Genomic DNA, 14430 nt, shown 5'->3' with positions numbered 1-14430 from the left:
CACAGCGCGAGAGCTGCCGGTCTCGCGGGAAGGGGCGGGGCGGGCGGCGGTTGGCCGGGCCGGCGGCGGGGGCGGGGGCGCGTGCCGCGTTGCCGCGGTGACGGGGCGGAAGCGGCGGGTGCTCCGCGCGCCATTTTCAAACCGGGAGCTGCCCCGGCACGGCTCGGCCGTAACGGTACGGGGCCGGGGCGGGTAATGGGGCGGCGGCGTGAGGGCTCCTCCCGCTGGGGGGCGGCTGCTGGGAGCTCTTGAATGGAGAATCCAGGCCCTGGAGCGCGTCCAGAGCAGGGCTACGAAGCTGGTGAAGGGCCTGGAGCACAGGTCCTGTGAGGAGCGGCTGAGGGAACCGGGGTTGTTTAGTCTGGGGAAGAGGAGGCTCAGGGGAGACCTCATTGCTCTCTACAACTGCCTGAAAGGAAGGTGTGGGGAGCTGGGGGTCGGCCTCTTCTCACAGATAACCAGTGATAGGACCAGAGGGAATGGCCGCAAGTTGTGCCAGGGGAGGTTCAGGTTGGAAATGAGGAGACATTTCTTCTCAGAAAGAGCAGTCAGGCACTGGGCCGGCTTGCCCAGGGAGGTGGTGGAGTCACCGTCCCTGGGGGTGTTCAAGGAAAGGTTGGGCGTGGTGCTTAGGGACGTGGTTTAGTGGGTAACATTGGTGGTAGGGGGATGGTTGGACCAGACGGTCTTGGAGGTCTTTTCCAACCCTAATGATTCTATGCTTGGTCCCCATGGCGCCCATTTTACTTGCGTGAAAACATAACTAGCTCTTTATAGTGGAATGAGCTCTGTGACAGTTACAGTACAGGAACAGATTTCTTCGTGAACATCTTTCACAGTAGAAATGTCTTCAGCATCTTTGTTCTGATGAATGGAAAGCGAATTTTGGTATTTCTCAGAACCAAGACTGGAAACTCCAGTTCATAATTCTTGATGTTAGTGTTGCTGACCCAACAAAGAATTTAATTTCATAGCATATGAACTTACCCATGCTAATTTCTTAGTGTCCCATTGCCAGCTGTGTTGTTTTCTCTTTCTTCTGTGTCTCCATGACCATATTATGTCTTCTGCTACGAAGCCTCATCTTTGCTGTGTTTCTTCTGTAAAGCTCTCCTAATGTGATTAATGGAAAAACCCTTTGTTTTTCCCAAACATGAGCTATTAAATCAAGTCTGATGAACCGCTTTGACTGATCTTTTCAACTGATAAGGTTCTTCTAAAGGAAAAGATGTGCTCAAGAGTTATCAGCTTGCTTCTCTAGTAAGAAAGATGGATTTGTGAGACTAGATCTAGATACAATAACAGTCACTGCTTTCCTGAATTCAACACAGAATGCTCAACATTGTTGCAGAAACACCAAGATCGTCACTTTCAGTTTAATCTTTGTCTGTCAAAGGAGAACAAAGAGCATTTACAAGAATGACTTCTCACTAACAGTTACCACTTAAAGGAAGTAAGTGTGCCTCCTCTTCCTCTAACCATCCCAGTACAATGTGTAATTTGGTGTTGTTTTCCCTGCTCTTGCCTCCTCAAGGTCCTGAATGAAGCACTTCGGTTTAGTAGTACCTGGAACAGATGCTCCTAAGAGTGGTGATTTTTCTCTCACTCATTGAGCATACCTGGCAAATTTTGTCCTATTCCTAGACCTATTTAATCTGTTATGAAATGATGAGATTTTACTTTTCTGTCTCAAACATGAGAGAAAATTGCATGTTTTCTCATTTTATTATTCATTAATACTTTTATTTTCAAATACCCTGTTATATCTGTTTAGTATCTTTTTAAAAATGGGGAATTGTGAAACAGCATGTTTTAAATAACAGTTTTCTTTCCCCTTTATACAAAATGCAAATAATGCTTCCTCTTATTGGCAGTTTGGCTGCTCAGGTGTTCACCTGTGTGAAGAGTAAGCTAATAATGAATCTTCTGAAGAAACATAAGGGGAAGTGTTTTATGGACATCATTAATATTTCTAACTACTGAGGAGATGTTTTCATGTATTTGAGAAGCATCAACTTTAGTCTTCAATTTCTTACTATATCCCTGAATTCAAAAGTATTTAACAATGTAAAACTACTTCCTTCTTCAAATGCCTACGGCAAAAAAATTCCTCTGGATTCAGATACCATAGTGTTGATCTAGACTCCTTTTAGATCATATCAATAATAAACAAATGAACAAAAAACTAATCAGTCAAAAAAACAAAACCAACCAACCTTCTGATCCATGAATGGTAGTATATGGGTTTTTGGGGGGTAATGTGTCAATTTGGATTGTAAAAGATGCCGTGATGATTCAAAAAATCAGAATCTACTTCTTAGTCTTCCCACGTTCCCACGGAAGGATCTTTTCTGAGTTCAGTTCTGGAAAGAAAAGTCCACGTTTGGACTCTTAAGATGTTAGGAAATGCTCAGAAAGAGATAATTAATTGCCACAGCAAATATTAATTTTAAAAGAAAGATATAAATATTATGAAAGCTTTTTAGATGCCCAGTAATTCTGCTTTGGTTTACCTAAATTTTCAGAAGATGCTTAAATGCTGTATTTACTATGCAATAAATTACTTTTCCAGTACTATTTTCTGCATTATTCCTGCTTTGAAGAAGAAATGCTGTAACAGATGATGTTTTACAGGTGTCCTATTTTTCCTGAGTGTTAGAAAAGCCACTTTGGAGGTGTGTTTACAATGACTACAGCAGCAGAGAGGAAGTTCGTTAATCTCAGGAAACGTCTAGATCAGCTGGGCTATCGGCAGCCACTGGGACTGGAGAGCTTACCTTTGGTGGAAAAGCTTTTTAGGTATTCAAAGAAGACTCTGTTAAAAAAAAAAAAAAAAAAAAAGTCGTCGTAATCATATAGGAGGCATTGTTTAATTTTTGACATGAGGGAAAATGCTTAGTCTAAACACTATTTGTCTCATTCTGGTGTCTAGTAGATGGGTTTAGACTCTATCCCCTAATTTGATGTTCACAGAAGTTTTTATATCTACTTACTGGTAATCTCTGTAATTATCTCAACAATATATAAATACTAGTAACCTTCTGATCTTTTTAATTCTTGACTATAGCTTTCTTCTGTGGTTCAAGTGCTACTATATATATAGTGTTTGGAGTTATTTGGACAGCTGTGAATTTCTCACTTTATGTAGAAAAGAGACTTTATTGAATCATCACATGTGAACTCCTGATATGCTTTCCCCATAGCTTTATTTTTTATGTTTGTCCTGTTCTTTCCTAGTGGATGATTCCCATCTTTCAGATTTTCTTACGTGAATGTTCTCTTTGCCCTTCTTGGAACCCATTTGTTCTATGCTTAAGAACCGTGTTGCCTAAGACCAGTGCTTTACAGTGGTCTTGGGCAATAGGTTTTGTTTCTAAGCTCCTAATAAATATTTGAATCTGCGGTTTAAAGGCTGACAACATTCCTAACATGTCCGATGCTCCTTGATTCTAGTGATCTTGTTCATACAACAGAGAGCCTGCGCAGTGCAAAATTATCTGCTGGAAAAATCGAAAAAGAGTTCAGCAATTATGATGCTATTTTAGAACCTTATAAGACAGAGAATGCTAAACTTACCAGGGAAAATAATGAACTACATTTGGAAATACTAAAACTGAAAGAGCAATCTGATCGTCACGTTAAAGGTAATAATAATAATTTAAAAAAAGATACTTTTTCTAATCCATCAGTGTCAAAATAAAATTGTGGACAAATCTGCAGATTCACATATCTGTTCTTATGCTTGTGAGTGGTCATTGACTTTAGTGCCTTTAATAAATTAAGGCTCGTATGCAGATATTTCTTTGTGATTAAAAAGCTTCTGAGGTCCAGCAAGTCATTATTTTAATCAAACATGAAACTGTTAGAACTTTTTAATATATGCTTTCATACTTTGAAATGCTACTTTTTAATTTAAAGTAAATAAATGCTGTTGTTAAATTTGCTTTTATTCTACAAAGGGTTTTTGTATGTTTAAACATATATTTGTGTTTGTATACATACATAAACACGTGAATGACTATTGGAAACTTCATGTTATAGAAGAAGAATATAAGCTTAGTTTTAATACCTATTTTGGTGCTACTAGGAAAAATAATAATGAATAAGAAAGATAAAATTGCTCTTTCTTTCCTTTAAAGACTTGAAAGCCAACTTAAGGAGGGTTGAGCATGAAACAGCTGACTTAAGATTTCTGAATAACCAGTATGTGCATAAAATTAAAAGTCTGGAAAAAGAGAACAAATCCAAGACTGAAAAAATTCAGCAGCTTCAGGAGAAGAATCTGCAAGCAGTGGTGCAAACACCTGGTGCGTGTAAATAATCATAAATACTTTAACTTTCCTCTAGGCTTTTTTTTTTGTCTCTTTAGAACATAATCTTTTCATAGTAACTCTGTTTTTCATACCTTTCTGCATTTCAAGTCCTTCCCCTTAAAGATGCTTTTGTCTGTCTTTCTGCAGTGAAGTATGCTTCACCACTCTTCTAGGATTCGCCACTCTTCTAGGATTTTTCCATACTGCATCATCAAATACTGTACATTCTTATTTAATTGTATAACAAAGAGTAATTTTTCCCTCTGGAAATACTGTTTTGCTTTGTTTTTAATATAATGTTACCCTGCAAGCAAAGAACCCACTCTGCCTGATAGAAGTTTATTCATGTACTCAAATGACAATAGGATAGAAGGAAAGAAAATATTGTAAACAATGCAGAATTTTATTCAGTCATAAAATAGTTCTTAAATGTGAAAACAAAATGGTTTCCTTCTGTGTAGTTTTAACTTAGCTTTTTTAGTTGCTTTCTTTAGCTGTTAGTGGAACTACTTAACAATACAAAATGACCGCCACCTGGGTATCCCCTCTTTTGTTAATAAACCTGTTCCTGTCTTTCTTTCCTTACTTTTCCTGTTCTCTGTCTTCTTGCTTTTTTCTGTGTTGCTGAGTAGGTGTTTCTTTTCTTTAAAGAGTCAAAGTCTTTCTTTGTATAATTCTTATTAAAGACCCTTAATGCTTATAGTTACTGTCTAATCTGGAGGGAAGGTAAACCAGTAACAGATTCAAGAAGTTTGAGCTGTAGAGAATTTAGGGACTTACACACTGGGGAAAATTACCTATAGCGGACTTTGTGTGTTTCCTTATTTCAAAACTGATACTAACCTGCAAGAGTTGTGTTGTCTCAAATGTGCAAATTTCATCAACTTATTACACTAAAGATTACAGTTTTGCATTGTGCCAGTTCAGAAGCAGTGGAATAAATATGACATTTCATTTAGTATAAAAGGAGAAGACTCCCTTGTAAACTCCAAGTAATAGGCATCCGTGTTTGGACTTTTTTAGGTGGGAGAAAAAGAAACATTCCATTCAGGCGTCAGCGCATGCAGATAGACCAACCTGTCCCCCCATCGGGTGTTAGTGCCTACCCAGTTCCTCAGCCAGAGGATCCTTACATCGCAGACCTTCTTCAGGTGGCAGATAATCGGTGAGCTAAAGAATTTTTAAATCTTGAAGTGTAGACATGAAATACGTGCTGCTGTGATTTCTGCATCCTTTTCTGCATTTAAAATTCTGTCTGGGGGAAAAACTGGTATTTCAAGATATTTTAATAACGCTACAGTTCTTAACTAGGATTTTGCTTAGTGATTGACTGTGCTGCCTATGGTGAATTTGCAAGGATATTTAATAAGCTACTTATTTCCATAAAGGATTTCTCTTAAATTTCTACACTAGTTCTACTCTTATACTGAATTTTAAATGAGGGATCTTGGAAAAAAGCCAGATGTAATGTTTTGTATAGGAACAAACTGGCTGCAAAATGAACCCACTGCTGGCCAAAGCTGAGCCCACCAGCCAATCTAATGGTGTTTCTGTGAGAATATATTCAAGAACAGGTTAAAAAAAAATCACAGTGCCTGTTAGAGAGAGGAGTGAGAAGAATGTGAGGAAACAATCCGGACACCAAGGTCAGTGAAGAAGGAGGAAGAGACAGTGCTCCAAGTGCTGGAGCAGAGATTCCTCTGAAGCCCATGGAGAAGACCATGATGGAGCAGGCTGTCCCCCTGCTGCCCACAGAGGACCACACTGGAGCAGATATTCATGGTGTTAGCCCATGGACGACACAACACCAGAGCAGGTTGATAGGCCCTGAAGGAAGCTACAGCCTGTGGAGGGAGAGCCCATGCAGGAGCAGACACCTGGCAGGACTTGTGGCCCATGAAGAGGAACCCACACTGGAGCAGGTTTTGAAGAGTGGTATCCCATAGGAGGGGCACCATGCCAGAGCAGGGGAAAAGTGTGATGAGGAACGAGCTGCGGAGACCAAGCATTGTGAACTGACCACAACTCCCATTTTCAACTGCTTGAGTACGGAAGGAGGTAGAATAGTCAGGAATGAACGAGTGAAGTTGAGTCTAGGAGGAACTGGTGGTAGGAGAAGTGATTTTGGTTTGTCTTTGTTTTTCAGCATCCTACTCTATTTTGATTTGTAGTAAACTAAATTAATCTTCCCCAAGTTGAGTCTGTTTTGCAATAATTCATAAGCGATGGGCCTGCCTTTATCTCAGCCCATGACCTTTTATTTTCATCTTATTTTCTTCCCCTATCCTGTTCAAGAGGGGGAGTGACAGAACAGTTGGTTGGGGGGCTGACAGCCAAGCAAGTTCAACATGCCACAGTATCTCAAACAACAGCTTCAGAATTAACATTTTAAATCAACAAAACTATTTTCATAGAATCATAGAATGGCTCGGATTGGAAGGGACCTTAAAGACTATCCAGTTCCAACCCCCTGCCATGGTCAGGGATGCCACCCACCAGACCAGGTTGCCCAGGGCCTCGTCCAACCTGGCCTTGAACACCTCCAGGGATGGGGCATCCACAACCTCTGGGCAACCTGTTCTAGTGCCTCACCACCCTTTGAGTGAAGAATTTCCTCCTTTTTTTTTGTTTTGTTTTCTTTTAGTGAACTTTTTCCATTCAGGAGCAAAGAGAAAATACTAGTATTGAATTTGTGTGCGTGTATGATTCTTCCGTGAATCCACATAAACAGTATATTGCTACATTTCAGAATTCATGAACTTCAGTCAGAAGTAACAGAGCTACAGGAAAAACTGGAGATATCTGAAAGTGGAATGAAAAACTACAGCAAGCAGGTATGTTTACAGTTGTGTTTTTTAATAATTATTTGGCTGTAGTAGACCTTGAAATGACGTTGATTTTATTTTTATTTAACCTCATTGTTAAAGCATTGTAGGGGTTGTGAAATACAACTATTCTAACATGCATAAATTGAGATATTTCTTTCCTCTGCTAGGACTTGTTTCAAATTTTTTTTCCCCACAAATATAGTTTGATTCATTTAGTTTTACGTCAGAGAAGTCACTTTGTTCACAAAAATCCATAGTACAAGAAAATTGAATATTAAATTAAAAAAAAATCCTTATTAGGGGCATCTCACTGAATGTTACATGGGTGTTTATCAGAACAAAGGTTCTGTTAAATGTTGTAGAAGATAATACAGATTTTCTTTTTTCCTTGAAGGTTGAGCTTAGAGACAAAGAAATAGAACGCCTAATGCTAGCATTGGATGGTGGTCGTTCACATGAGGTCATCTCTCTGGAATCGAGAAGTAAAAGTAATGAGAAGCTTATTGCCCATTTAAATTTGCAGGTAATGGATTAATTACTGTTGGTTAGTCAAAACTTCACAAAATACAAGCAGTCTAAAAGACAAAAAAACAAAACAAAACCCAACAACTTCTAGGTCATTTTTTAACAAAATCACTATTAGGTATAAAATCAACCAATTTAACTCGTGTTACTTTTCAGGTGGTAGTCTTCCTTCTCTAAATAAATTTCATTTCTTGTTTTAAAAGCCTGTTTCTTTTTTGTAAATAATTCTATGAACTCACATCTGTGTATAGTAATTCTAATCTGAGAGTATTCAGGAGATTTGTTTGATACACTGTTTTGACTAAATTTAAAAGTACTTATTTTCTTTAGGATTTTTTTTTGTATGTGCGTACATTCCATTTATGTTTTTAGGAACTAACATTGGTATATGTACTTATGAAGAGGAGTAGTCCTGCGAGTAATCTCATCGGATAGCAAGGAATCATCTTTAACTGAAATGGTCCTCACCTTTACTCCAACATAGATTTGCAAGGAAAGGATAAGCTTAAAGATGTTTGTGTTTAATGTGTGTATTAGCATGCATTTGATATTGGTCTCAAAATGAGAATTTCCAAAACAAATACAAGGCAGGCAGGAATACAGATCAAGTATAGTCCATCTCTGGATTTATACCATCCGTATACCGTTTGTATACTGTTTGTATATTATGTACAGTGGCACGCAGAGCCAGGCTGTGGAGCTTATTAGAAGTGCTGCAAAAATATGGTATGAGCAATGACTTGGAAGCAGTACTGCTGCATTCACAGAATCACAGAATTGTAGGGGTTGGAAGGGACCTCGAGAGATCATCGGGTCCAACCCCCCTGCCAAACCAGGAAAGTGATCCTGAATTAGTAAGTTGTGCTGATGACATATTGGTTGTACCAAGAGTGAGCCCAGGTGTCTATGCTGTATTTCCAGAGCTTCACAGAGCTGATTTTGGGCCATTGAGGCTATTTGTTCGGCTCGGTGCCAACATACCACTTTTACTCTCTGAGTATAAACAGATGGGTATCTCTGCATAGTAGCATTTATGGCTATGGGAAGGCTCAGACTGTCTTCTGGGCCTACAGCAACACTTCTTTCTGGAGTTTTGAGGAAAGTTGTGTGGAGATGGAAGTGCAGCACTTCTGTTATGTTTTTCAAGGTATTTCAGGCTCCCATTTCCCCACATAGTGTAATTTATTGTTTATATGTTTTTTTTTTTCCGACTCTGTGTCTCTGCCTCTCTTCCTTGTACTTGCAGGGAAAGGTATACTGGGAAAAACAATGTCTCTAGAGCAGGATTTCTGGAATGTTGTGTTTAAGGTGCAGACCTATGTTGGAGGCAAGCTAGATTTGGGGAACCTGATCTGTAAAGCTTCGTTTTTGTGAAGGAGTAACAGCAAAATTAAGCCTAGCAAATATACTGGAAAGGTGGACAGCAGAAACTGTTTTCACATCTCGTGAAATTTAGGGAAACATTAAGTGCACTGTGTCTACCAGACTGATGCCCAAGACAGGTTTCTGTACTGATCTCTGCTTTTTACTGCTTTGTTTTTAGAGTAAAACTCAGGGTTTGGAACCTATGTAAAGAACAGCGTAGTAATGAATTCCTTCACCTTGCACACCTTTAAAATCATATTCTTTTCATGTTGATATTTATTAATTTCTAAGAATAGAAAATTAGTCATTTTTAACAGGATATCCCTTTTATACCATGGATATAGAAATACTGTATTTCAGAAGACTGGGAGGATCTTTTGCTGTCTATTTTAACAACACATTAACATTTTAATGAAAAATATCTTTTAGGTTGAATATCTTCAGCAAACAAACAAAGAACTTGAAAATCGTGTTCAAGACCTCTTGGACACTAAACAAAATGTGACTAGCGAGGTTGTGCACTTAAGCAATAAAAATGAAGAACTGTGTCAAGAACTGAATGAAATAGACCATTTGGCACAGCAGTTGGAAAGACACAAGGAAATTGTACTTGAGACTGCAGATAAAGAAATAGGAGAAGCAAAGGTAATCAATGACATTTTACAAGAGTAGGATCTGCTTAGCTTTCGGGTGACTTTTTTAAAATTGCAACAAGTTACCTATTGGTTAAAGGAGGATTAATCACAGCAATTTTGTCTCATTACTGTATTGGGTGAGATTAACTCAGTTAAGAGGCAGTCTGTCTTCATTCTTCTGTTAGTTCAGTATGAAACAGAATTCTGAGATACCTTAAACTGTTGATAGGTAACAGACATTTGCAAGAGTGGTGCCTGTGTTTGGAGGGTGTATTTTTCTTCTGAGAGTCATGCAACAATTCATTTATTAGTTGTGCTCAAAACGTGTGTGTATGCTGCAAGTTTTATGTACTTGCCGTTCATAGGTGCTTTAGTGGATATGTGAACATAAATTTTGGCAGATTGCGAGGAGATAATAATACTTTATTTCTTAAAAAAAAATCCATTTGCTTAATTTTTTATAACAAAGGAATTGTTGTTTTGGATATGTAACTTTTAACGTAAAAGTTAATTTTGGTTTGTAGAAAGAAATTGAAAGAAAAGACAGTGAAATACAGGATCTTGAAGAAACAGTAGCAAGGCTTAAATCAGTAAGTAAAAATGCTTTCTATTCAAGTGTTCTTTGTAATATTTTTATCATTCTGTAATCCACGTTTCTTTCATTTATTATAAAATTCAACAATGCTTTGTTTAAGGAAAACTTTCATAGTATCCCCAAATTCTCTTAAACTAATGTAAAATATGTAAAAGCTAAAGAAGCCACATAATATTGTTTCAAAAATTAAGCTTAAAGAAAGCTCTGTAGACAGTATGCTTCCCTGTGACCTTATTATACCTTTTGCTATTATTATTCCTGCTATCCAAAGTTGTAACTTCCTTGACATAATCATTTTTATCACAAACTAATAATGACATCCCAGAGGATTTTCTTAATGTAGGAACTACTTTGGCTCTTCACCAGCATGTGAATAATTATGCACTATGTGCATAGATAGAAACAAAGTTTAGTAGCCCAGATGAAAAATAACAGCATTACCAATTTCTTGAAGATCAAACTCTGTTCAGCATATAGCAAGTTGTGTACTAGTTGCATACGGTGTTTTGTTTTAGTATTTCTAATGAACTTGAAAATATGAAAATATTTTCTGGGCACAAAATTATAGGAAATATATACCAAACAGCATTTGCTAAGCTGTAAGATTGAGTTGACTGAGATGCAATATTGTGATCTGTTTTAACACCAGCAGTGTTTCTAAATGCCATTTAAAAGTATTTGTTTCTGTAGTTGCTACTTTTTTCCATGTTTACATTTCACTGTGCTCCTATTTTTTTCTTGAAGTAGGAGTTGAATTAAGCAAGGGTGAATCTTCCTTGTTTCATTGCTGATTGCAAACTGTGTAGGAAGTAATGCTCACATTGATTTAATATAAAGTAGTATAAAGAATGATTGCCAAATTAACAAATATTACAGCATAAAACATGTGGGCTAAATAGAAGTACACAGTGTTGAATACTAGAAGCTTAGCAAAATGTTAAATAACTTTTTCCAAATGTATCTATTGGCACTTCTAATTTTTTTTTGCAATAATACTTGTTACTGCAGGACTTGTGCTCATGTCGTAGACAGAACGAGAGGCTGAGTGAAGAACTCTTTGGAAAAACAGATGACAAAGAAAATCTGGAAGTACTGTTAAATCAGCTTGAACAAGAGAAACAAAGACTGACAGAAAAAACAGAAAACTTTGAAATAAAAGGTAAGTGATTAAATGCAGATACCTATAAATTATGTTCCTTTAAATTTTGAAATAGAAAATCTTACAGTTAATAATACTGAGAGACTAATAGTGCTAATATATCAACTAAAAAGAAGACTGAAATTCTTGAATCATAAGTTAAGTGAAATATTTTGTCTCAAAAGCATGTTTTCATTCTGTTTTTGAGAACCAAAAGCTGAACTTCCGCAGCTGAATTCTGAATCCCACTCAACATCCTAATAACGATAATATGGCAGTTTCTTACAAAATAATTTATTTCATCCCAAACTGTTTTTATTCACTCTTTGAGTGAATGACTTCAGACTGTGTTTAAGACTTTTTCCAGTTGTACTTTAAAAACCTTCAAGGATGGAGATTTCTCAGTCTCTCTAGGCAACTCATTACAATGTTTATTTATGCTCAGAGTAAAAATGTTTTCCTTCTCTTGCCTGTAGCAATTTATCACCATTGTTTCTCATTTACCCACTGTGCACATCGGTGAAGAAAATGGGTCCATCTTATTTATAAACTCCTCTTGGTATTGTCATACTTCTCTTAGGTCCCCCACGAGCTGTCTCTTTTCTAATCAGAACAAGCCCAGCTCCTTCAGCCATTCCTTACAGGGCAAGTATTCTGCTCTTAGAACTATCTTGGACTTGCTCAACATCTTTCTTGTACTAGGGAAACAAAACTGTATACAATATTGTAAATGTGGTCTAATGTAAGTAAAAGGGAATAATCACATCCCTCAGTCTGCATGTACACTGACACAGCCCCAATATACCGTTAGGTCTCAGTTGGTTGCAAAGTAAACTACCGACCTGTGTGTAGACAACAGTGAGCCAGGACTTCTGGTGCCAAGGCAGCTGCTGGGTGTTAGTCCATTCCAAATGCAAATGTCTCTGGTGAAATTCTTACGGTTCCTATACGGTTGTTTTATATATGTCTTATATACGGTTGTTTTATTTCTGTTTCTGCAGAACGAGAGCTTGTCCTAGAAATAGAAAGAATGAGATTAGAATATGGCATAGCCCTAGGAGACAAATCTCCATCTCGTCTGGATGCGTTTGTAAAAACTTTAGAAGATGACAGAGATTATTATAAGCGAGAATTAGAATATCTTCAGAAAATGATAAAACGAAGGCCTAGCCCAAGCCGTAGGACTCCAGAAAAGGTAATCATTTTTTGGTCAACACAGGCTGGAAAAATAATGCAGAAACACTGTAGAATAAATTAAGGGAGCTTTCAAATATATTTTCAGTAGCAGTAAATGTGTAGCAGGTTTTCTTTTTTTAATTATGTTCTTAGCATAAAAAATTAACTGTAACTTCAATGAACTTGTTTTTATTTCCCTATTCACATTTTACAGTAACATTAATTCATTATTGATCAGTTTGTTTAAAATAAATAGAATTAGATGATACAGAAACAAAAAAAAAGTTTGAAATCTTATTGTTAGCTGGTTTGCTTTTTGTCTTTAACAGTTAGTTCTCATTGTTAGATAACACAAGAAGCCTGGCATTGCTGGGAATTAAAATTCATTAGACATATATTTTTCATGTATTATTAATTGTATGAGTTCTTTTTTTCTTGCATTGCTTAATTATCCAAATATTTTAATTAGTATATTTGAACCTAAATTTTATTAATCACTTTGCAGAGTGAAGATCTTAGATTGATCACCAGAGAAAGAGATGAGCTACAGTCCATGTTAGACAGATTTGAAAAACATATGATAGAAATTCAATCCAATGTCAAATTATTGACTGCAGAAAGAGACAGATTAAGTATTCTTTATGAACAGGTAAGAAGAGATTCTTTATCATTGGCATTGAAATAACTGATTAGCACTTATCTTACTACTGCTTGTTTAAAAAGAAAAAAATCCACTCTATAATAGAACTTGAGGAGTATAGACCTACTGGAAAATAACTAAGAACAATAAAAAATGTACCTATTTTTAAAAATTGTTAATAAAATCATGCGTTCCAATGTTTGTGTATTAACTTCAAAGCCATTCTAACTTTCTACTGGCATTTGGAAATGAGAAAGATCAGGAAAAAATCAAAAGAATGCATGAGAAAGTTGGGTAAGTATACAGGCTGGGAAAAAAAAAGTAGTAATAGTACTTAAATGATGAGAAAACAGAGTGAAGTTAGTCTATACTTGGAACAGTAGAGGAATGCCAAGTATGTTGGCAGCATAAGTTGTCATGACACTGTGTGACTTGAAATAGACTTTGATTATCTAGGGAAAAATAGGACTATAATAGTACTTCTATTGTAATAACAGCATTGAAACCTTCTGTCAGCATATAGGCTATATTAATTGCAATCCATGTATGCTAACAATGATAACTTTTTTAAGTCTCAGAGTGAATTAAACAGGCTGAGAAGAGAAGCAAAACATAATTTAGTTTCTCAGAGTCATGTGGAAGAAGAAAGAGACGTTGCGCTGACTGACTTTAGAAGACTAATGGCAGAAAAGGAAAGTCTAAAAGAAAAAATAAAGGTGATTTTTTTAGCTGCATTGCTTGCAATAAGGGGGTATATGGGAAAGACTTAGAAATTTTGCTGTGTTTGTATCTGGCTGTCAGTCAGTTCCACTTTTCAGTAACTTTTCAACTTGTCTCATTTCAAAATCACTTGAGAGAGCTGGATGAGTTGTCTGAGTTATTATTGTAAACTCAGTTGCTAAGTGGGGATGGGGTAGAGGAACATGCTTGAAGTGTCTGCAAGCAAACATGGCATCCCCTTATGCGTACAGTCTAGGTATGAAGCTCCAACCACAGAATATTTTTATGTGTATGTACTACTTTGAAGATGTTCTTCTAATGCTAAGCTACACGTGCTTGTGACCCTTTCTGTTACCCTGTAGCTCTGTAATCTTTCTGCAGCAACTCATAAGTATTAATTCAGTTGGGACCAAATATAAATATATGCTTCCTTTAACAGAACTGTGATTCAGTAATTTTTTTTTTATTGTTTATATGTATGTTGAATTGGAGCGA

General features: G+C 36.9%; 1 protein-coding gene across 10 annotated transcripts in view; it reads left to right on the top strand.

Moving 5' to 3' along the window:
• Positions 1-72: 72 nt before the first annotated feature.
• Positions 73-14430, top strand: part of CEP135 (centrosomal protein 135) — a 31815-nt gene continuing 17457 nt past the window's right edge. For 2 of the 10 annotated variants that reach the window (XM_035553300.2, XM_035553328.2), the window contains exons 1-14: positions 73-175; positions 1332-1453; positions 2635-2799; positions 3454-3644; positions 4140-4307; positions 5337-5478; positions 7063-7147; positions 7536-7664; positions 9461-9676; positions 10191-10256; positions 11270-11420; positions 12401-12594; positions 13081-13224; positions 13788-13931. In XM_035553300.2, the coding sequence (XP_035409193.1) occupies positions 2687-2799; positions 3454-3644; positions 4140-4307; positions 5337-5478; positions 7063-7147; positions 7536-7664; positions 9461-9676; positions 10191-10256; positions 11270-11420; positions 12401-12594; positions 13081-13224; positions 13788-13931 (1743 nt within the window). In that variant the 5' untranslated portion in view covers positions 73-175; positions 1332-1453; positions 2635-2686. Of the gene's footprint in view, positions 1454-2634; positions 2800-3453; positions 3645-4139; positions 4308-5336; positions 5479-7062; positions 7148-7535; positions 7665-9460; positions 9677-10190; positions 10257-11269; positions 11421-12400; positions 12595-13080; positions 13225-13787; positions 13932-14430 lie in introns of all 10 variants that reach the window. The other 8 variants (XM_050710655.1, XM_035553318.2, XM_050710654.1 and 5 more) reach the window with 8 other exon arrangements.

Source organism: Cygnus atratus, chromosome 4 (genome assembly GCF_013377495.2).
Source record: "Cygnus atratus isolate AKBS03 ecotype Queensland, Australia chromosome 4, CAtr_DNAZoo_HiC_assembly, whole genome shotgun sequence".
Taxonomy (NCBI): domain Eukaryota; kingdom Metazoa; phylum Chordata; class Aves; order Anseriformes; family Anatidae; genus Cygnus; species Cygnus atratus.
The sequence above is the reverse complement of the archived record's forward strand: the minus strand, read 5'-3'. Positions and strand labels throughout refer to the sequence as shown.